The sequence below is a fragment of the Polypterus senegalus genome, chromosome 6 (assembly GCF_016835505.1).
Source record: "Polypterus senegalus isolate Bchr_013 chromosome 6, ASM1683550v1, whole genome shotgun sequence".
Taxonomy (NCBI): Eukaryota; Metazoa; Chordata; class Cladistia; order Polypteriformes; family Polypteridae; genus Polypterus; species Polypterus senegalus.
The window spans coordinates 68,619,215-68,644,684 of NC_053159.1; the positions used below are offsets into that span (position 1 = coordinate 68,619,215).

Consider the following 25,470-nt stretch of genomic DNA (forward strand, 5'->3'; position numbering starts at 1 on the left):
GCAACTTCAAAAGTTAGGTAGCCAGCAACATAAACTCCATGAAAACTCAGGAAGCCTGCTTTAAAGGATGAACAAATATAACTTGTGTTTAAAATTTAAAAATAGAAGTTATAAATTAAGTATAAAGACACAAAAGCAGTTTTCTCCAATACTTGACATTAGGAGATGATCAGGTTACTTTTATAAGCCTGCTTGATAGAAAAGAGCAATGGTTTACTGCCAACTCTGTGAAATAAAGAGTGATTCCTATCTTAGTGTGCAAACACATCTAGTCACATCTTGTTGTCTTTTACTATGCTTTCAGCTTCTTGTATTCCTCGTTCGTTTTCTAAACTGTATTATTCATAAGCTAATCTCCAGCAGTTTTAAGTGCGCGGTAGGAACCAAACCCTAATAGGGTGTCATTACATCACTACAGCGCATATTCACACATCCTCACTTTCAGTGATTCTAATCAGCCTGCTCTGTGCATCATTCAGATGGGAGGGTAAAATCTGAATATCCAGAAGAAAACCCAAACAGACATGAGCAGATTGGATAACATTGACCAGGCCTGAATATGAACCCAAGACTCTGGATGTGTTAGACAGGAGTGCCAACTACTGCCACACAATGCTGCCCCCTTCTCAGAATTATTTGTATATAGCACTCTTCTCATGTGATACCATGTTCAGGACTGGCTTGGGCCTTAGGTTTAATATTGCTGGGGTGTGATCCAGCCTCCTGGGAACCCAATTTGAAATGAGCAGGTGCATTAAATGAATGAAATTCATTCAGTCTAAGAAACATATTAAATGGCTATGAAAATGAATTGATGCTCTGGCTCCTTTATAAAAGCTTTATACTTCATATATATAATGTATGGAGGAAAAACTAAAAAATGGAGATAAAAGACAGTTCTTCCTGATCAAAGACAAGGTCAGAAAACAAAAACAGAAGTTAAAATAGGAGTTGTATCGTGACATAGTGGATAGCACCACTGCCTCACAGCTCTAGAGTCCTGGGTTCAAATCCTAACCTGGTCACAGCCTGTGAAGTGTTTTCATGCTCCTCCTGCATCTGTGTGGCTTTGTTTCCTTTCACATCCTAAAGAAGTGAGTTTTAGGTCAACTGGAAACTCTATAATTGACTCCACTGGGTGTGTGCATGAATGTGGCCTAGCATGGTCTCTCACCTTGTTTATAGGGCTAGACGATATGGAAAAAAATGTTATCACAATCATTTTATTCATATCAATTGATATCAATATATATCAGAATATAAATCAAATCACTACTTCGGTCAAGCTTAAAGGTTATTTTTTTACTCCTGCGATATTAAGATAAGGTTAATTTTGATTTAAATATTATTTATTTTCTGTAAGAAATTGAACATGACAAATGTACTACAGAACATTATTAAACTTTATTTCAAATAAATAAAACCGGTATATATAATAAATTAAAATCTTACTTCTGACCAGTCAAAAACTTTGTGTTACAGAGAATACAAACAAAATGAACAACTAAATTCTTTTCTCAATTACTAATACAGGTAAAATTCCATTAGAATGAACTCCCAGTTACCTAAAAAATATTTCCTTAACACGAAAATTTCGTTGTAATGAGGTTCTGTATTTGTTACTATAGTGCTTATTTTAACTTGCACCCAGGAGTTCGCAATCATTTCAATAGCTTCTTTTGTATTAATTTTAATCTTCTCCTGCCTACAAGTTATGCTGACGAGAATTTTTCTCAGCATTTCCTTGCGATACGCTTTCCCGAAGTACGATTGCAGCGTCTGTGGAAGATTGTTTGTCCATTGCCGGGGCAGGGCAAAAACAGGCTCATCGCGCTGCAGTGAAGTGACACAGAAGCAAACCATAAAAGGTCAGGGTCGCGCTATAAGTCCCTGTCTTGCACCCCAAAACACGAGCCTGAGTCTCAGTACTTTAGGAAAACCAACTTTATTCAGCTTGAAACAGGAACAGCACATTTATTGTAGCGTGATCTGCCACTCTACTATACACAGAGTCAGGATACATCACCTATCGATACCTTTTCTGTTTGCTTTGGCGGAGAGATGCAGCATAGCTGAGAGACGCAGAATATCTTTGAGCCAGCTGTTGTCCCAGCAACAGATAAACAGTCTTCCATAGATGCTGACATCGGACTTCGCAACGCTCTTTGGCGTGTCTTCCAGTTAAGGGAGGTGCCAAGAGAGTTTACAAACCTCACATTTTCTTGAATAAGCGCCACATTAATAGGAATGTTTCTTGAACAAGCATCACTGAACCACATAAAAACTGCTTTTTCAAAGTCTTCAAATGCAGCAGCTCACATACGTTTGCAACCCAAGGTTTTTTTTTCTTTTTTTTTTGCTCAGTCTTTCAAGAAAGTCGACAGCATCAATGGCGAAATTCGAATTCACTGGCAACATCTTTTTTTTTTTTTTGCCGCAATTGAGAGCTGCAAAAATGTAACTTTTCTTTCTAATATGAACTGTTATCGTTTTTTCGCGTTTGCCGTTTCCATGGGAGGTTGACAAGGAGTTAAATTCCAATGGATGTTTTTTAAATGTTGACGAGCAATAAGCAAAAGGTATCACTGAAAACTGCAGGAAACAAAAAGGGCAAAAAAAAAAAAAAACAGTATGAGGAAAGTTCGAAGAAAGAAAAAAATTACAATATTTCTTTTTGGGGATCATTGTGCAAAACTGAGCTGCGGCTACAGAACTAGCTGCTCTGCGGATTATTCATTCAGGCATTTCAAGGTCTTTTGGACACTTTGTTATAATGAAAGTATCTGCTGAATGTACTTCGTAGTAACAAGATTTCTATCGACTCACGTCATATGGAGAAACTGTCGGGACCATAAAAATACTTCGTTGTAATAAAAAATTCTTTGTAAAGGTATTCGTTATAATGGAATTTTACCTGTAAATAAAATAGATAATGCAAAATAAAAAAAGTCTCAAGTCTGACCAGTCAAAAGAGTTCAAGTTTCACAGGAAAACTCACTAAATTTGTTGGTCAACTCCAAATAAAATAAAATCTTAATTCTTAAATTCTAAAATGTTAAAACTAAAATCAAAAAGCTTTACAAAAAAGTTTTACAGGAAAACACAAATTAAACTCTATGTTCAGTTCCAAATAAGTAAATAGGTATTAATACAAAATAAAACCTCAAAAAAACTACCTCTATACGGTATCCTTTCCTTTGCATAGATTCAAAGTGTTTTAAATAGTTGGGAAACAAACCTATAAATAAATAGACAAAAAAATATTCCATATATATCCTCAGTACAAATTCAAGAAGCTTTAAAATGTAAATAAAGGATAACATAAACAAAACTGACATATTCCCTCAGTTGTGGTCAGCTTATGCACCAAGGCAGAGGTCTACACTGTGGGACTCGCGGGACCCAACGCAATTGCTTGCGATGCAGGATTGAGTTTCAGTATTACAAGCAGGGGCAGGCAGTCAACACCCATGTACTGGTGGAAAATAGACTCTGGAATACTAAAATTAAACTTAAAATAGAATGTACATTCATGCTTTGTATATACTGTATAGAAATCATATAATTCTTTTGCCTAAGTAGTTAGGACACATGCATATAGTGCCTCGTACACAGCCGTCTCAAGATTGCAGAGCTCAGAGACAGCCTTACATCTACATCAGTGGAATCAGCATTAAAGAGGAGAGTACTTTAACATGGCCTTTTTATAACTTCATTTTAATCGTAATTTAACTTAATCCTGATACTCTGTATGTTCAATTCATCATAACAACTATTCATGGTGGCTCTAAAATCGGTACTGACCCCTACTCTCTTTTCTGTTTCTTTTTCCGGTTTCTTTGTGGTGGTGGCCTGCCACCTCCACCTACTCAAAGCTTCATGATGCTCTAGCAATGATGGACGGATTAAAAGGAAGAAGTCTACGTGACCATCATCATCATCAAGCCCTTCCGTGAGAACCCTAAATCCAAAGAGGACTGTTTCATTTATGTTAGGTAGAATGCCCAGAGGGGACTGGGCGGTATCATGGTCTGGAATCCCTACAGATTTTATTTTTTCTCCAGCCGTCTGGAGTTTTTGTTTTTCTGTCCCCTGGCCATTGAACCTTACTCTTATTCGATGTTAATGTTGATTTATTTTTTATAATTATGTCTTTCATTTTTCTATTCTTTAATATGTAAAGCACTTTGAGCTACTGTTTGTATGAAAATGTGCTATATAAATAAATGTTGTTGTTGTACAAGACTGCAAAACTCAGTAAAGGAAAGTCTGACATTTGGCAGTTGTTTTCAATTGTTATCGAAGGTGACAGCAACCAAGTGCCGTTTGCTTGCTGTCATAAATGTGGTACCATACAGTGGGCACATGTAAGGCACCTCAGGTTTAAAGCGCCACCTGTATGCTGTAGTGAGGGGAAAAACTAAACTGTCATTGTTACCAAACCTGTCAAAAGTAACAACTAATGCTAAAAGCATAGCACAGGATAAATGTGCAGATTTTGTTTACAATGATATATAGCTGTTTCACCAGTGTCTGGTGAAAGCTATATTCAGCTTGAGCAGTACATAGTTGACACAGCAGTCAAAACTGGAAAGTCTGAAGTTTAAAGAGATATTGCCCCATTTGATGACTGTATCGCGGCATGTGGTAGAAAAAGCCAAAAATTGAGAAAGGATATATGACATGTTAGAGGCTGTTAATAATTATGTGTGTGCTGTGACAACTGATACTTGGATCAAAAACTTTGAGAAAACCTCCTTTATATATCTGCTGTTGTCTGTGAAAACATGCATGGAATGAGTGGTATCAACTTTCTATCGACCAAGTCTTATATTTCTATTGAGGAAAATTTATTTGACAATAATTACCTTTATCATTTTATCACCCAGCTGTACTTGTCCATGGCTCATTTCTTATCCCTGAACTGACGGAGTGACAAACAAACAGAGTGAGGGGCTATTTCCTTCTAAAGCATTACAAATGCACGCCCATGCCAGGCACATACCCACTTTAGTTTCCACACACCTGTTTTGACCAGTTCTTCCAGCAGCCCACTCCATTCTGTCCTGAAGATGTTGGCTCCTGTGAGGCTGCCATCCCCACCACATACACAGAGGTTGGTAATCCTTCGCTGGACCAAGTTGTAAGCTGCAGACAGCCTCCCCTCACGAGTCATAAACTCTTTACAACGGGCACTACCAATGATTGTGCCACCCTAAAAAAAAAAAAAAAAAGGCAGAAGCTTGACTTCTATGAATGTTAAACCACAAAATACAGTACATTTAGGTCAAGTGGCTCCAGTCACCTTTAGGTTCTTAAGGCATGAAAGACACTCTTTTGCCATTTACCATAATAAATAAGTAATGCTAACTTTAAAATACCTAATTAATTAAATTAAACTTGAGTAAATTAATCATAAGACATATTTAAACAGTCAAATAGTCTGTAAGCATGAAGACAATACTACAGAAATTTATAATAAATGGTTTGGCTCATCAACAAATGAATGTGCTGTGCGATTTATAGGACACACAATGTGTTCTAACCAAAGGCAGCATGGCCTTGTGGTAAAGACTCTGGACCATCAACCACAAGGCTGCTCAAAGCGTTCTTCCCATGAGTCTTTGAGTTTAATGTTTACTGTACATGGTCCCTAGTAATTCAGGAATTAACTATTTAATAACAATTTTAGCAAAAATGGCACATTTACAGCAGACACATCAGATGCAGGCTCCTAATGATGAATTTGGAATTTATAAATTTAAAATCGCCACTTTGCATTAGAAATCTGGGCATACTCCTAGTTGATGAGCACAGTCACAGCTTTGAGTATGCACAAGAGCCACAAGATTCCCAAATCAAGAAAAGCACGTATGTCCACTCTATGGACAATTCACCAGTACTTGTTAGAGCCCACCCTTTCAGCTTTGACGAGTGAAAGTGAGCTTTATATATCAAACCTTATTTCATTTTCCATTTGGAAGAATATTATGGAGAAAATTAAGTAAATACATAGGCAACAAAAAAGTATATATATTCAGTGACATTTATTTATTTATGCTCACATTTCTTTCTCTTTTTCTATCTCATTTAACAGTACTTTTATTTATTTGAATAGTTATTTAACTTTGTCTGAAATACTCCTTGATACCTATACACACTTATACTGCAAAAAAACACTTGATTAAACATTTTTCTCGGTCACCACTACAAAGTGGATGGGAAAAGTAATATATATGAGTTTTTGAAGGTGGAGTATTTCTCGTAAAGGATACGTTTGGTGTTTTTCAAGTCAAAGTTATTTCTTCACAATCATGGTATATATTATTTTGCCACATTAATCTGTGTAAAAAACATTTTTATAAATTTAAAAAAATACTTATGCTGCTCTTGTTCTTCAAAATGAAGGCGAAAGGTTTGAGGGTCCAATCCAAAACCAAAAGCCTTAAACTTGCCAAATAAAATCCATTCTGAAGTACCAAAAATGTCAGTTTAAGAAAGTGTGCCTTCTATGTTTCGGAGGTATGCTTGTGATAACAAAAGTAAACAAAGAAATTATTTGAACGAGGATTCTTGGTACTGTTTTCTTAAGGTAAGAGTAGGTTTCTGGTTGTCTGCTTGCTGCGGCTGCCATGGATGGAGTTTTGACATTTACCCAGGGCACCACCCTAATGGTAGCACACGTACTGAATCATACAGAAACTTAGTACAGTCACTCAAAACAGAAACAAATTGAGTTATTTGTCATATTCCTCAATAATTATTGCCTGCTGCATGTGTTTCAGTACTCTAATTACAGCTAGTTGAGATCACGTGTAGAGTGTAGTCGAGAGACAAGAACTAAACAGATGTTATAAGAATATATTTACTATTAATCACATTAAAGTTCAGGAAGTTTAGCACTAAATCTTTACCAAAGGCAGCATGTTAGCTCTGATGCGTCACTACTGCTTTAGAGAGACAGGATCTGCATGGGCTTTGCATGTTCTCTACATGTATTTATGGACTGACTGGTATCAGTATATGCAAATGACTACCTCTTTTAACCCTGAATACTTTAAATGTGTCAGTAATACTTGTCAATTGTGAAATTTGGCGTAGTTATTCATGTGCTGTAAAGTAAATTACATCCATCCCCTTTTTTTGTGCATACAGTTTATATATGGGAGTGTAAAGACTGTGAGTGATTGTTTGACGTTTGTCAGCAATTATTGTCTGGCTGGCTGCAAAACAGAGATAGCCGTTTACATCCGAGCATTAACATTTAATAAAGTCAAAAAGAGAGGCTGAATCTTATAAAATTGTTTTGCTTTTTTTTCCTTTGTACGATGACATGGATATGCTTTTTTGGAATACAGTATGTGTGCCATCTCAGGACGTGTACTCCTTGATAAAATTCTTGGCTTAAAAAATGGATGTATTCTGTAAGTTTTAATGTTTTTGTTTTTATTTTGGATTTCAGTTCCACTCACCTCTATTTTAAATTGCAAGAGCAGTATTTTTTAAAATGTATTTAAATTTCTTAACTTCAGAACAAAATTTAATTTGGTGAATTAATATACACCATGACTGAAGAAATAACATAGACCTGAAAACCAGTAAACCTATGCTTTAAATAGTGGTGCTCTAGTTCTGTTCTTGTAAACACCTTGGGATTCAGCTTACTATTGAAAAGTGTTACTGTTTAGAAAGGTGGTACATTTACTGTTTAGTATATGTAATAATTGTAAATGGACTACTTTCTCAAAAAATCATCCAAAAATAAAATACAACCTAAAAATCGGCCAATTTTAAGGTTGCACAACATTTTACATTGTTAAATTCTTGAAGGCTATCAATTTTGTGCAAAATTGCTCTGATTTTACATTTTTGCACACAATGATCAGTAATCCATCCACCCATCCATTTTCTAACCCGCTGAATCCAAATACAGGGTCACGGGGGTCTGCTGGAGCCAATCCCAGCCAACACAGGGCACAAGGCAGGAACCAATCCTGGGCAGGGTGCCAACCCACCGCAGGACACACACAAACACACCCACACACCAAGCACACACTAGGGCCAATTTAGATTTGCCAATCCACCTAACCTGCATGTGTTCGGATTGTGGGAGGAAACCGGAGTGCCCGGAGGAAACCCACGCAGACACGGGAGAACATGCAAACTCCACGCAGGGAGGACCCGGGAAGCGAACCCGGGTCTCCTAACTGCGAGGCAGCAGCGCTACCACTGCGCCACCATGCCGCCCATGATCAGTAATATTTTATTATTAAGCTGCAGGTTAATGTAGATAAACCCATCCACTGGACACATCTGTTTTGCTTTTTTTTAACTTTTCGGCATAAAAAAAAACAACTTTTACCTATGCTTTTCTCTTACAGGTGTACACAAGCATACATAGACATAGCACCTCATTCAAGTTGTTTAATGGATACCACCAGCAAGAAGGATAAAGAAAGCATGTGAATACTACCTGGCCCCCTTGGTCCCTCAGGTACTTTTTAAATGAAACATAATACCCCATATGATCGTGATACTATCAGTCTTACAATTACAAACAATGTACTTGACGTCAATGGTTAAACTGTAGATCCTAAACTGCGAGAGGTCCACATCAAAGTATTCTGTTGATAACAGGTATCAAAAAAAGCTTTGAGGAATTCAGTGATGCAGAGGGGGAAAAAAATCGTAACCCAAGGATATTTAGCTTTATTGGTAAAAATCGCCACTGCATCATGACATTCCAAGTACTCTGTTTGTACAGACCACTTTACAAGACCAAATGTTTCTAACTGTGGCATCTTTTTCTTAAACCATTACTGGTTCATCATTTAGAATAACAAATCTTTCTTGTTAGAAATGAAAAAAGAAAACGTTTAACAACTTTGGACACAAAGCAGTCTAACAAACTGATAGCCCAGGCTAACTTGCTTTGTCCGCTGACAATAACGCAAAAAGAACAATGTAACACATTCCATACTACCTGACGGATGAGTGATCAAAATATGAGGACAATACATTTAAGATAATGAAACATGACGAACAGATAAGAAAGTGAGTCTAAGCAAAATAAAATTAGGTGAGGCTGTACAGTTTGCATGTACTACATTATTGTAAAAACTGAATTAATAACCACAGAACTTTCACCTTTGAATGTTTGACTTAACCCTACTGTGTGTGTTTAAATAAATAAATATTTTTTAAATTATGATACTTTTTATTTCTTTTACACTGCATATACGGTATACTAGACATTAATATTTCAAGTTCAACTTCTCGCTGCCACTCTCCTGACAAAACACATAAAGTTTGCTCTAGGATTAATCATTAAACATGGCTTCTTTCAGATCTGTAGATCTTACTGCTACTGAAGATTGTGAGGCTATTCATAACTTGCCTGGAGCAGTAAAGTCCATTCACCAATGTTAAAATGTCACATTTACATATAAATACATAATTGAATATTCCTTGAATATAAAACAAAGTGTCCTGTCTTTATTATTGTGCTCACTTTCATAACAATCTCCACAGTTTGGATGGATCTAAGTACTACAAATCTTATATTGAAATCAAAAGAAAGGTGGACTTCAAACTTACTAGACTTCAGGTGAATCAAATCAGCATTCACGCTCACTCTTCTTTCCCACTGATATTCTTGATAGGTTCTTCAGGCTTCCTGAACCCCATATAGATATTTGTTTTTGGATTTTTTAATTAACATTTTTTGTTTTACCCTGATGTAATTCATTCCAGTTTACTCAATAGTGCGTCACTGCTACATTCTCTTTATTGTAAAAAAATGCTGCAGCTTATCTGTTTGCTAATAGTTAATACATACTGACCTCTCCAGTGTATCTACCTGTATGTTTTTTTCAGTTGTGAGCTGTCAGCATTTCTCTATGGACCTATGGTCCATTCACATGATGTCTATGCTGTCCAATCTAACCCCCAACAGGGAGTCTAAATTTTTATAATATGGCAATAAGGAGAACTAATTGCTCAACATCACTATGCTGATGTCAAATTGCAATATTCAGGGTGTGAATACAAGACCTTTCTTTTTATCTGGTAGATCTGGGTGGTACAGAAGTGGTCATGTTTTTTTTTTATATGGAGCATTACCTGAAGCTACCATAACAGATTAGTTTATTTCAGAAATGCTTTTAAAAATTGGAAATGTAAAAACCTGCTTCATTCATTTCAAGATCATGAGAGCTGCAGCTTAGACAAACAGAGCTGGCTTCAAGGCAGAATACACTGGGCACTAGAAAATTAAAGGGCCCACTCACAAATATAGTAACACTCAAAGGGCTAATCTGAGTGCATATTATTTATTTATTTATTTTGTATTTTTTATTTTGTAATCTTGCAAGTTCTACTATGATGTCAGATTGTTTTCTTGGTCACTGTATTTATGCTGCATTCTGATTTTTATTTACATAATGATTTTCACCTGCTAAAGGGCAGCTTGTTCTACCCTAACACCACATATTTATGGGTCATAAAAGTCCAGTACACGGTACCATTCATTTTTGAAAAGGAGAAGTACCATGCCACGATTCAAGCACAGTTCACATATGTGCTTTATAAGAGATGCATCTTCTCTGACGGTAATAGACCAGAGTTTGTTATAGCAAGTAAGGTCTCTGTTGTTTACAAGTGGTTAAAAATCCTTTTGTTAACAAAATACCCACAAATCCATGAATAATGAAGAAGGCCATAGTGTCAAAATAAAATACTTCCTAAATAAATAATAATGGAGAAGAATAAAAAAAGGAAGGGAGAACCAGTATATTTTACACTCCTCAATTACAAAGGGCCAATCGAGACTCGCCAGTTAAATTGACACACTCGTCTTTCAGAACATGAGAGGAAAACCAATGGAGACTCGGGGAGAGTCCGGAAAGACTTTACAAACAAGGACCAGTCAAACTCAGAACATTGGATCCATGAGGCAGCAGCCTGAACCACTGTGCCGTCTATTATCTTCTATTCCTGCTTATCTGGGGTCGCAGGGCAGCTGGTGACCATATTATTTATAAATGAAACAAATTCTGTGATTTATGTTCATAAAAGCTTAGATCACATTATTTTTATTTTTTGGCTGGTTCTCCTGCCTGTAGTATCATGCATATATTTGTGTGTCTGAAATTGACTCAGTGTGAACTACACCTTTCCAGAGAGTCACACAGCAGAGAAAGATATTTATGGACAGATTTTAACCTTGTGATGATTTTCCATTTACTCAAATTGTGGCTCAAAACGGATTAATTTTCAGGCGAAGCAGAGAATGTTCACACATCTGCCTTGGAGAGGCATAAACAAGACTGATCCTGCTTCAGACAGATGAAATCTAAAAATTAGGGGAAATTAGACACATTATTTAAAACTGGAAGCATATCCATACCACACTACTTACATCATCACTTGTAAGCTAAAAGTTACTGTGGAACATGGCATGACTTTTAGGCGAAGGATATGCACTGGTACCCGGAAGATTGTTGGTTCAAATCGCTATTACTGCCAAAGGCGGATCCTACTCTGCTGGGCAAGGCCCTTAACCTGCACTTGCTCCAAAGGTGATGTACAATGGCTGACTCTGCACTCTGACCACAAGGGATATGCGAAAACTAACAAATTCCTGATACAACAAATTGTATAAGGCAAAATAAAGAACAAAAAAAAAACCTAACCTGGAAAAAAAAACACTGAAACAATGGCAACAGCAGCAGAGATAAAAGGGACAAATGGGCGCAAGACAAAAAAAAAAAGAGACAGAAAAGGAAAGATACAAAAATAGCACTTGAAATAGCACTTTGTTGAAGAAAAGAACACGGGTGGTGATCTTGATGACAAGGATGCTACAGAGGCACCTGAAAGTATCAAAAGAACTGCGCATCAGCTCAGTGCTACTCCCTGCATAAGTCTTCATGCCAGTAATCCTACCTTGGGCACTTACTAACTCTTTGAGATGCTCCTATGCACACAAACACACACACTGTATACAGTGCAAAATACTTGGCTTTTTTAATGGCATAAACAATAAAGGTAAACTGCATAACAGTAAATATTACATTTTTGCCACTATAAAAGTGGTGTAAAAGATATTACAAAAGATTTTGTGTTGAATTACACAAATAAATCAACAAAAAGAATCCAATAAAATTCAGCCTAATTCCAATATCTGAAATGCTTCTATATCAGTTAATGAAAGAATTTTACATTCAGAATTACATATTTCATTAATGTAATGGCTAACACGGTACACCCTAGTACTACAGACATACAAGACACCAAAATTTACTGCTACTACATGGAATTGAAGACCTGATGGAAGAAACTGGCACACATGGACAGCAACATCCTCTTCTTAACGAAATGCAAAAAGGAAGATCTTATCCCGAAAGGCATCATAAGGAATCCAACCATACACACTTACAATACTCAGTTTGCAGAGCAACTTTGTTTTAAGACATCTGCAAGGATAAAAAAAACACTTAATCCAAATTTTCTACAACATCAAGAAGAATACGCAAAGAGAGATCCAAGACCTCATCTTGCTCCTTGGAAATGACAGGCAGGAGATGGTAAAGGAGCTCCATCGCTATTACAAAAGACTCCTGAAACTCCTTATTGTCAACAAAAAGAAAAAGCTGCATAGATTACGAGAGAAAGCTGGACACTTAATAGCAAAAAACAAAGTGCAAAAGACCTGCATTGTTATTCTCGCCTCATAAACACCAAATGAAGCAGAGATTTCAGTACTCACAAAAGGAACTCTCATATTATCCTGCAAAGCCCATTGACAACATCAGACTCTGCAGTGATATGGAAGAATTCTTCAGAAAACTCAAGACTAAAAGTATTTTTCCAAAAGAAAGAAAATGGTAACACACAGGAACCAACAACAAGCAGTTACAACAACCCCAACCAATAAATCCACATGGACACCAGAAGCTGGCAGAAACTCCACCCTGGATAATTAAATAGACTGCTTCCGACAGAGAGTAAAAACAGGGATCTTAAGCAGGCAGGAAAATCGGATAGAAAACATTACTGGGGATGAGCGGACAGCCATACATTCACTAAGGGAAAATACAGAATTCATTATCAAACCAGCAGATAAAGGGGGTGCTTTAATCATCATGAACACATCAGATTATATACAGGAGGCACAAAGACAATTGTCCAATACTATGCATTATTACAAACTGCACGAAGACCCAACTGATCTCTACAAAAAGGAACTAAAAAAGATAGTAAGTAGCTTTCCTCTTGACATCAGGGATCATGTAAACAGTTTAATTCCCGAGAACCCCAAAATGGGTTACTTCTACATGCTTCCTAAAATCCACAAAGAAGGGAACCCAGGAAGGCCTATCATCTCAGGAATTGGCTCCCTTCCAGAAAAGATTTCAGGTTGGGTGGAGCACATCCTTAAACTCCTCACCTGTAATACAACCAGCTACATCCAGGACACCACCGACTTCTTAAAAAAACTGTCTGCTTAAGGCCCCTTACCTGAGGGAACCTTACTGGCCACAATGGATGTTGAGGCACTGTACACAAACATCCCACATGATGATGGTATATTGGCATGTGAAACGTACCTCAGACAACATGATTTACCCACAAAGTCAGTAATAGAAATGATACAATTCACTCTGACACAATCAATTCTCTTTTGGACAAGATTTCTACTTGTAACAAATGGGGACTGCAATGGGCTGTCGGTTTGCACCTCACTATGCAAACCTATTTATGGCAAAATTGGAGGAAGATGTCATGTCAATGTGCAGCTTACCCAAAGATCTCGAACATACATTGTTCTTCTCTCTCTTGTTAAATTAATCTTAGCCTGAAGGACTGTAATTTTTGTACATTTAAGATTTTTCATTTAAAGATTTACCAATGTTGTTTCTTGTCCTAGTGTGTGTATATAAACACAGGGAACTCCAGTTTCTGTATTACATCTTGCCTGAAGAAGGGGCCTGAGTTGCCTCAAAAGCTTGCATATTGTAATCTTTTTAGTTAGCCAATAAAAGGTGTAATTTTGCTTGGCTCTCCTCTACATTCATAATGGCTAACATGGTACAACACCCTAGTACTATATTTCATTAACAAAAGGGTTCACTCAATGTGCAAACGTAAGTGTTCTTTGTGAGATCACAAGGAGATGTAATGATCGTACGCATCTGAAAAACAACTTACCAGCTGGATGATGTTGGAAACACTCAGCCAGTTTGCCAGTTTAATGTTATCACCCCCATCAACCAGCCCTTGATAACCCTGCAAAACAAGAAAGGCCTTAGCTTACCTACAAGGACATCAATCAAGGAAATAACTACAAGGTAAACAGAGATCCTTTACAGCAAGCCATTTTAGAAATGCAATACAAATTGTAGCATCTGAAGATCAACCACAGCAAACTTCCTGAAAATCCTCAAAACAAAAAAATCTTAAACACAGGAAAGCATTTTCATATGCTTTTTTTTTCTATTTGCAGAAAGAAAATTGGCTTTACACTCCAGAATAGTTTGAGTCACATGGTGTTACAGAAAACAGAAACATTAATTGATTTTGCAGTTGACAGAATCTCTCCTCTACATGTGGACAGATGTGCAAAATAAAGGTTGCTTTCATTGACCTGGATGTCAAGGACAATTCTAAACATTTTTGGAAACACTGCTTTAGACTATAGTACCTCTTTATGATAAGTCTGTAATCTAATTAGCCTGTTGTGTTACACTACAGTATTTAATTTTGATTTTCTTTTCCCTGAACAGTCATAGGTAGACTCATACACAGTACCATACACAGAAAAGGGCACAGATAAACTGGAATTACAAACTGAATCTGTACCAAGTATGCTGCACAAAATGATCACCAAGTAAACTTTGTATCCACTGATGCTAAAAACATCACTTACCAAAAGTAACAAAGACATTATCCAGTGTCCAGTCCAGAAAGGTGCCATTTCACAAATCATCTTTGCCTCATGGGTGCAAAAAAGCATAACTCGATGTAACAGTTTTTACCTGGTTTATAATCAAATTTCATATTTTACAAACAAAAGGAAACAGGCAGTCCATTTCTCACTATCAGAGATAAAAATATAGTCCTTTTAAAAAACACACACACGGCTCGCCTCTCTGCAATACAGCAAAGGAGTTTGACCTGGTCTTAGCTTTTACAAAAAAGTTGTCTTAAAGCATTTTTTCTTCTTTGATTTTTAGTGCACATCCTTTCTCTGTATTATGAGGCCCCCTCAATGTCTTGATGGATATCTCTCTTGTCTGTTGTCTACTCTTTTCCCTGGAACTGCTTTGACTGGATCACATTAGCGTTTAGACAAGTATTCTTCTTCATTTTTACATTTCCCTTGGATCAAGGTTTTTGCCGAGTCTAAAGCAGGTTAAGAAACGAATCTGAGGATCTCTGGAATACCTCTGTTAATCTTTTTTCTTATTACAAGATCTCCAGACCATACTAGAGAGTTTCAGCACATTATGTTTGTTCATTGATATGCAGAATATATTCAGAAAGTGGGATAAAGCCCACATTCTAAAATGAATGTTCCATCTACAATCAATTCTTAAATATACATACCTCATAAATTAAATACACCTTGGCTCCAACATATATTCCCATACGGGTGACAGCTCGAACTGCAGCATTCATACCTAGAAGAATTTAAAACATTTTTAAAGTTAAAAATTATAACGCACTTACAATACTATAATCTCTTTTAAATCATAACATGGATGTGTGCTTCTTTAAAGATAACTCTATTAAAAATTAGACAGTAAATGTAAGAAAAAAAAAAGTTCATGAAGAGAACATTTCATTTGACTAAATGATTCAAACAGAAGCAGAGTTTAACAAAAATGTAAAAAAAAAAAAAAAAGATACTGGACTGAGTGAAATATGCATCTTAAGAAACAATACAGGAACACAATGAGGCAGTGAAACTGTTTAACAAACTTAATTTGCATGTGAGTCCTGATGCTGCTAGGATGAGATCTCCTGATTCTAAATGGAAATGGTAGTATTTAGAAAACAGTGGATGGCACTTACATTTAAAAAGGAAGTTGTGCCACTTGTGTCTCAAAGTACCAAACCCTTTTCATTTCTGTTAATGATATACATTTTGATAGACTGTAGGCTAACTATACAACCTGCCACTTGTTAATAAAATCCAACCCTTGTCAAACCCTATCTTTCACTCCTTATGCACACATACCCTGCTTCTTCCTATAAAGTCACAGAACATTAAATTTGAGCACTTTAATCAATTATTTCAGTAGTTCACAATGTAAACATTTGTTTATTCCTTTCCTATTATCTGCACACAAATTACTACTTCTTTCTATGGGTTTCATATCAGTTTACATTTTCTTTCTTGTGCTGAAGGCCAGCACCTAGAAAAATATTTAAAGTACTTTGCTATTCTTCTTTGGGAGTATGAAAGAAACTCACAAAAAGATATGACATACCTGAACAGGCAAGAAGCAGGTGTCGGGGTCTTTCTAAGCTCTCACATTATTAAATCAGACCTCAAATTTCAAATCTAAACATCTTGGACCAAAGATGCGTATGGTCCAGAATCATGTAGATATACGCTTTGAGCATTGAATCATGCGATCGCAAATACTGTAGATTTTGCCTGTAACGTTTGTGGCTTTCACATTCATCAAATAACAAATCTTTTAATTTTCGTGGATACGCCTCTTCACTGGGAAGAAACACTACTTCTCCCTGATGGCAACACGAATTAGACGATCTACAAGTCTCCAACTTAAACTTTAAAGCCGAACAATATTTACATACTTCTGTCATATCACCTATGTCCATACATTCAATATCTTTTCCCTGTTCCGTTATTTCACAGAATAATAATTTCTATTTTCTAGCACTAATGCGATCTTTACCATTAGGTTTTTGAGACTTTCAAATTTTACTACTTTCATAATCTATAACTAGCTCTGCATGTGTATCGCACCATCATTTTTGAAACTATTTCCGACATTCTACTTTGTCTTCTAGTGCTGGGAGGTATACCTGTTCATACCGAAAACCGTTTGTTATGATATGGATTTTTCTTATACCGCAATACCGGTTTAAATAACCTAAACAACGTTTGGAACGTGGCGCAGCGGAAAACTGTTTAAGGGGGGACTTTTTTCACTGCTACACCACTAAACACGCATGCAACAGAGTACATGAATTAGTGGAGGTATTGAGCGGTGAAAATGGACAGAGAACATTTCAAAACTGAAGCTGTAGCAAACAAAGTTGAACGTGACGAAACAAAAGGAGTCGCGTCTGTTGTCTGGAGGTTTTGGTTTTAAAAGGTCGGATGTGGATCAAACTATTTACTGCAAATGCTGTTGAGCTAAAGTTGTTGCGGGAGGTGGTAACATGAGCAATTTGCTGCAAACCTTAGCCTCAAACATGCTTTGAAGTACCATGAATGTATGGAACTAAGATTGGCACGCTCCACGTCCTCAGGTAAAACTGAATAATCTAGAGGACTCTCAAGTCAGACGTTACTTGTAGATGTATTTGCTAGAGGACTGCCTACAACAAAAAAAAGCAAGTGGTGGATCGAGATAACCAATGCCATTACAATCCATATAGCCAACATGTCAGTGGACAGAGATTGTTAACATTAACAGAAAGTGTAGTTGGTTTACAGAAAATGTTTACTCTTTATTCCTTCTCTAAGACATGTTCAGTGCAATACAACTTTTGACAAGCACCTCTGAATATTTTACTAAATCTAAATGCCTCTTTGGATGATTGAAAATATGTTGTCAAAATTATAGTTTGGGTTGTTTGCAAAATTTGTTCAATAAAATGGTTCTATATTTTGACTGCAACTGTCATGCAATGTAATTCCTTCTCTTCATTAGTGCCACCCCCTTGAAAACTATCACTTTATGGGGCCATACAAACCTGTATTAATAGTTGTGTGCACATTGAAATTTTTTTTGTATAATGTACAATTCTCATGATAGTGGAATAGGTTATTCTTAGCCAGTCTACAGCAGTAATTGCAGTGGAAAATGTGGTTAACATCCACTCATGCAAGCGGAAAAAAATACCGTTGAATACCATGAAACTGGCATAATTGTGAAAAATACCATGATAAAGAATTTTGGTCATACCGCTCAGCCATGTTGCCTTCTACTTTTGTCTTTTATTTCCAACCCCTCTTGGACCTTCTTGGTTTTCAATTCCATTTGGTGAAGGCTAATCATTACTTTCTTTATTTTCCAAATTTGCAATTAAGACTTTTATTGTTCTTTTTTGAATTCTTTTCTCTCCAAAATTTTTGGGCCTCTTTACGATGCGCTGACGTTTCTTCTTAGCTTAATCATTGACATGTCATCTAGAACATATAAAATTATTGTCCAGAAAAGGACTTTAACGAATGAAACAAATAGAATGTATGTATAAAAATACTGTCCACAAAAGCTTCTTTAAAGGATGATTTTTCATAAACTACTTAAAATGAGGAAAATGTATAAGAGCGGAGAACACAGGAAGTGTGTCTGACTAAAGCAATCAGACAAATGAGAGGTGAGAGTTAAAAAAATAAAAATAAAAAAAAACTCTGTTACGTGTCACACAGACAAGCATTTAAGCTGCATAAAAGTTGGCATCTGAGGATTAACAGTGGATGGCTGGATTAAAGAGCATTGCTCCGTAATTCTGCAGTATTAAACAGATGTCAGTTGTAGAACAGCAGAAAAAATGTAATAAATTCTGGATCTGTATACTAAACTTGCAGAAAGAGAAACAAAATGAGGTCAGGTTGCTTGCAGTCCTGGTGCTTCACTAATCATTTGTTGCTCAGCAACACACTCCATCCCCTTTGCAGACTGAAGGGTCAGCAAAGGCAAGCTGGCAGGCGTTGATGGGGGTTGCTTCCCAACTGCACACTCACCTTGCATATAAAACAAGGCGGTAACCCACATGAACTGGTTCACACCAGATTCATACAGATATATGGAGCTAATAGCCTTCATGCATAATGTATTAAAATGTTTTCTCATTTACTACTGGTGTTACTTAACACTTTGTATAAACTGTATAAAAAAAAAAAAAAAGAAAATGCTGCAAATTGCTAAAAAGCAAACACATTGGGGAAGATATCAGTTATAAAATACATTAATAGTAATGTGACTGGTAATTTTCCATTCAATTCCAGTCAAAATTCTCATTTTAAAAGGTAAGAATCACTTTGATTGCTAATTGTTTTGCAAATCAGAAAAAAAAAACTATAAATATTTTGGACTGCTCTTTGTAATGTCATTTTAGTAGCTGTGAAAAGAATTCATCCTTCCTTGCCATTTGTCAAATGTTATCGCGTCACAATGTCAACGTCTAATGCATTTCTTTGACATCTGATACTATATGTTCAACATCCATACAACATCCTGGATGCATGGGGCACAGGGCAGGAACCAACACTGGATGTGTTGCCAGTCCATTACTGAGCAGTCTCATGTACACACTCGCAACACATGATCATATTAAACCAATTTTCAATTGCCAGTTCTAATGCAATCTATTTGGTTTTGATATATGACATTAAAAAAGTACCAAAAGGAGGCACTGCCTTTAGTACAGAGTGATGACATGCAAAGTCTATGTACTGTAGATAGTGACCAGAACTGAATTTGAACCTTGCTTCATGTACCTGTAAGGCAGCAGCACTAGTCAATACTTTTCTGTTTTAATACCCTACAAAGTTAAAGAAAAAACAAAATGCTGCACATCCACATAAACTAAAGAAAAAAATGCTTTTCCTCTTATACATCCCATTTGTTGTGATCTGGTTCCTTGTGCAGCTAAGTGTCTTTAGCAGTCCTCTAGTTGGATGAATGGAGTTTAGCCATCTCCAGGAGTCCCTGCTGTTAATTAACACTGTTAAAAATACCATTTAAAGACAAAGGAGTATTTGGAGCAAATCCAGGAAAGGGTAAAGAACAGGACACAATTCTCAGACAGACAAATGCCTCGATACAAAAAAGAAATGGAGTAGCCGTACGAAAGCTGCAGACTACAGCACAAACCGCCAGGCGCATTGTACCTAGCGACAGTCTGCTCAAACTGGGCAGAGGGTTGAGATTTCTGAGAACAGTAGGTGTTAGTTGAATCCCAGAAGCATTACTTTTAACAATCTACACACAAACTCCTTTGCCAAATGATATTTTTGATATTCTTAACTGTAAGTTATGTTGTCTGTATTTCTTTATTTACAGTAGAACAAAGTGTGATCTCTGAAAACATACATTCAAAGAGTACAATAACACAGACTGTAAACATTTTGCTCCTCACATTTTTCCACACTTTCAAACATAAAATCTGTGATCCTTTACACATAAACAACACCATAAGTGTGATACCTTTAGATCACTTCATCCCCTTTATCTTTGTTGTAAGCCATTATGTGCCATTTTTATGTTGCTGCCCTTACACAAAGATAATTAATGATACATTAAGTGGAACATAAAGGTGGCAGCCAAACCAAGTTGAGACAAAAGTAATTGAAACCTACAGCTAAGACATGAGTTGACAGTGGAAAAGGACTTGTGAAATGTACAGCAGATGTAACCATTTGTATGAGGAAAGAAGGGGAAAAAAAACAACATGTCATCTGGCTGCTCTTAATCTGAAAATGCAGCAATTCTACTCTGAGGTCATCCAGAACTGATAAACTCCCTCCCCTACACAACCCGAAACAAAAACACAATACCCAATAAGCCCAGCAACTCTGCACAGGAATCTGATTTTGGCCACTTGTACTGATGATCTCATTCTTTTAGTCAATACCTCCAGCTTGGTCCATCGGTGAGGAAGACAACGGACCATTAAATTAAAAGCTTCATCTGAGAACATAAGCAAAATTTGTAGTTGTGTCATCTGACCCAAGGCCACAGTTTCTGAGCATTTTGATAAAAGAGAGAGGTTTTGATCTATCAACTGATTGACACTTGGTGGTGAGCTGGCACATAACAATGGCATGCCCACCATACTGACTTAGAAGAACTGAAAAGGTTGTAAAGTTTTTTTTATGAATAACAACCAGATGCTTGTCCAGGAGGAGTTCAAGTCTCACATCTTGAAAACCTGCTACATCATCTTGGGAGAACTCGGGACCATCAAGTCTAAATAGACTGTTCAAGTTCTCAGTAGCAGAGGAAGATGCAAAAAGCAGAGAGCACAATGTTTTTGGTATACAGTATGTCATGGCAATACTAACCTTGGAACCTGCTGGTAATACCAGTGTTAAGGGAAGCTCACAACTGAAACAAATTGGCCTTCCATGTAATGTTACCAGTATAGTTTCCCGATTCAAATGATGTGTGCCAGCAGGTCAAACTGTGGCAAGTATGGTGGTGACCAAAGGAAAAACCTGTGTTTGTGTGAGGTTGGGGTTTCAGGAGGCTTTGGAGAATTGTTTTCAGATACTGTAGCTTTACAGAGGATGTGGCAAGGAGGCAGTTCCAGAAGAAATTGGCTTGGGTTATTCTGTTGTAAAAGTTTCAATTCTATGAATTAAATATACATTTTATAAAAAGAATGGACGTATAATTATTGATTTGATTAAAGAATTGATTCCAAAATCTGAACTCACCTCAAGCATTGACCTGTTTAAAGATACAGAACTTCCTAAATCAAAAGCACAAACAATATTTTTAGTTAACGTTTATTCAGCTCACCTAGCTAAGTGCTTGTTTTTCATTCTCATTAGGGAAGGGCACAACTATTGTAGATTTAAACGAATAATCCACCCAAAAATGATATTGTGGAGAACATTTTTGATATCATGTTTTCATGTAGAACAGAGATAAAGTTTCTGACAGAACAATGGAAACCAACATTTAAAAAAAAAATCTTAAAGTGCCCATGAAAAAATCTCAAATAACTTATATCACATAATCCACAGGCCACTTATCCAGTTATATGCTCACAACACCCAAAACACATGCACTACAATCTACATGGGGTGACATATATATATATATATATATATATATATACATATATACATATATACACACACAGTGGTGTCAAAAACTATTTGCCCCCTTCCTGATTTCTTATTCTTTTGCATGTTTGCCACACAAAATGTTTCTGATCATCAAACACATTTAACCATTAGTCAAATATAACACAAGTAAACACAAAATGCAGTTTTTAAATGATGGTTTTTTAGGAAGAAAAAAAAATCCAAACCTACATGGCCCTGTGTGAAAAGGTAATTGCCCCCTTGTTAAAAAATAACCTAACTGTGGTGTATCACACCTGAGTTCAACAAAAGCTGAAAGATCATGCAAAACACCACAGACTGGTTAATGTGAGCAAAGGTAGGAAAGCTTATGCCCAACACTCCAAAAGAAAATGACTGCATTATTTTGCAACAGTTATTGCATTATTTCTCAATTTTTGCAAAGACTGTCTGCTGCCATTAACATTGTGCATGTGTGTGCTTTAGTCATCTGCTGAGAGCTATTGAGGATGAGAATAAGCAGGCACATGGCTTGCAATCAACGAACAAGAACTGAGCATGTTATTAAGTATGCATTTAGTTTAATCAGGCTGAAGGTTAGGAAGTTTAGTACAGATGTTTACTACAGACAGAGCGGCAGTGCAGGTGTGATTCATGTCTCATAGCACCAGGATCTGCATGATGTTTGCTTGTTTTCCCTGTACATTTCTGGATTGATTGGTATCAGTGAGCGTTTTCAACAGTGTATGATTAAATTACCTGTTTTAACATTGAATACTGTAAATATGTCAGTAATATTTCTCACTTAAACAGAAAAGGTTTACTCTTATGTGCTGTGAAGTAAACAGAATCCATTCCCTTTTTCCACCCCAACACGAGTCCTTTTTGATTTAGGGCATTCACACTAGCCATTGCACGACTAGATCACATTATTTCAAAATATCTATTAGCAAATAACTGGGTTACAACTAAAGTAATAGCTTATTTATTGGGTACTGTTAATGGATTGCACTCTTTTCTAAACGCCTGTGCCAAAGGACTGGAAGACAGTCTCTTTCTTGTCTAACACCCAGCGCTGCTGGAATGATCACTGGCTCTCTGCAGTAAATTTTCCCCTCGTCACATACAGGATTAAATGCATACCTACAACTTTTGTTTAGTTCTTGTCACTTGATTGCACACCACACACGTGTTTCACTAACTTTCGTGGACAGCCAGAGCACACGTGTACCGTGTTATTACTAACCTCAGCAGGCAAATAACGTGCAATTTACTCTTATTTTTGTAGTGGCAGGAATAAACTCATGTCCAATGCAGCCAATTGCAATAATACAACAATTATAAACGCCGTTCTCCAAAACATAGCTTCGTCAAAGAAAAAACAGCACAAATTTAGTGACATAAGCATGCATGTACAATAAAGCTCTTCCCTACTCACTAAAGATTCAAACGCCAAAATCAAACTAGGCAACACCTTAAATATGACTGTAGATGTCAAAAGAAATGGCGAACCACGCGACAGCAATTTGTTTAATTATCAAACACTGCTCTACGTAACACCTCATGCAGACGTCAACCATTCTCAGGTGTCACACGGAGAGCTGTTCACTTTCGACAAGTAATTCCGAACTGACGCTGGGGAACCCCACGCTTTCGCCTCTGGAATGGAAGCGCCTTTTTGCCCAGCACAAGCAGCGCTTCCCTGACTTCAAGCACGTATTTAGACACGCCCTATGAGTGATGTCACGAGCACGTGACCTATGTGGGTCTACCCACAGGTTGAACATCAGGAATTCCAGCGCTCGTCGCCTGGGAGGATGTTTTTTTTTTTTTTTACGACTTGGTCTCGTGTGCAGATTGTACCAAGTGCTACTGCATTAAACCTCTAACTATCTGTTGACAGTTTTAAAACGATGCGTCGAATGTTTGTCCTGGCTTAAAATTCGGACAAACAGCTGCCTTGCGCCAACAGCATCTGCCAGGCTGCAAGACGTCTTCCAAATTCGAGGAATCCTGCACACCCGGTGCCTTCAAACTAACAGGGCACCGACTGGCGACTATTTATCACCCCCATAGGCGCGTGACGTGTCGACCTGCCTTCGGAACTATTTTTTAACCACAAAAGCATGCACGTACTTTAGCGGGCGCTGTGTGGGCATTTGAAAGACGATGTCTCTATTCAGGTGTACCTTGTGCATCTCCGCCGCTGGTCAGCACTGCCATAGCTTTCCCAGCACCGCTCATTCGAAGCTTCTCGAAATCCACGGACGTCATGGTGAAAGAAAGACCCTAGCCTGTCCTCGTAGCACAGCGTTCCGTACTCTTTTCTCAAACAGTCTTCCTCCTTCTGCCTCTGCCCTTAGCGTCCAGGTGGCCGAGCTTAGCCTTCTGAGAGCACCGTGTAAGGCGGGGCGGCAAACCTTCTCGCGCACGCGCACAGGTCCCGCCTTCAGTTAACCGGGTGCGCGCCTTCTCTTTTTCCCCCCTCAAATGATTGCGAAATGTCGTGGACGAGAAGACCGCCTCCTCATCAAGACGGTGTCTTACGATGGATGTTTCTCCCAATGGACTTGAAAATAAATAAGAATACGCAGCTTCATGTAAGCCACCCACCACGTACAAGCAGGGTTAGTTTTGTACCAGGCGTATTTATTTAGCTGATGTGATTGCATGATTTGAATATGATAGATAGATAGATAGATACTTTATTAATCCCAAGGGGAAATTCACATAATCCAGCAGCAGTATACTGATACAATATATGTCGACGCTGATGTGTGATATATGGGTGCGTAAACCGAAGAACGCAGAACGTAATTCTCATTCCAGTTCAGGGCCGCGGGTTGGGGAGAAAGGCAGAAAGCAAATTTGGAGGGGGCATCATCCCGCCGATGGATATTGTGGTGGAATTTGAACCCAGACTCTCGGATATGTGAGCCAGTTACGTTATTCACTGTTCCGCTGTGCTGTCCTAACCTATTATTTCAAAAATTAAAACCAAATACTGCAGATCCTATAACTAAAAATGGATGACTTCACAAGACATTTTAGCTGACAAACTTAGTAGTTGCAGGTTTTCACCCAAACAGATTTGAACATCAACATTTTTTGTTCATTTTTTTTCTCACCAGATACTTTAGTGAAGTAGATATTGAATATGATGACTGATGCACAGAGAGCTGACTGGCTGACAGCCTTTGTTATTTACATCTGTTGAACTGACAGCAAAAAACAATTAAAGGCTTTAAATGCAGCCGTTTAAGATCAGAAGAATCAACTAATGGTTTTAAATCTGAAGTTGTGGTTGTCTCAAGTTTCAGTTTGGTGCCCTATTCTCTTGAGCCAGTGACCCTAATTTTACAATTCAAGTGTAAATGGCTTTGAAGACACCACTACACTAATATAACACAATTAGAATATTAATACTTATTACATGCATTGTAGTG

At 37.3% G+C, this 25,470-nt stretch overlaps 1 protein-coding gene across 1 annotated transcript in view; it reads right to left on the reverse strand.

Annotated features, from left to right (window-relative positions):
* Positions 1-24,468, reverse strand: part of LOC120531138 (ATP-dependent 6-phosphofructokinase, liver type-like) — a 67,626-nt gene extending 43,158 nt beyond the window's left edge. Inside the window, exons 1-4 of the mRNA XM_039756268.1 lie at positions 24,214-24,468; positions 15,610-15,683; positions 14,212-14,289; positions 5,026-5,215 (exon numbers count right to left, since the gene is read on the reverse strand). Of these exons, the coding sequence (XP_039612202.1) occupies positions 5,026-5,215; positions 14,212-14,289; positions 15,610-15,683; positions 24,214-24,298 (427 nt within the window). The 5' untranslated portion in view covers positions 24,299-24,468. The remainder of the gene's footprint in view (positions 1-5,025; positions 5,216-14,211; positions 14,290-15,609; positions 15,684-24,213) is intronic.
* Positions 24,469-25,470: the final 1,002 nt, after the last annotated feature.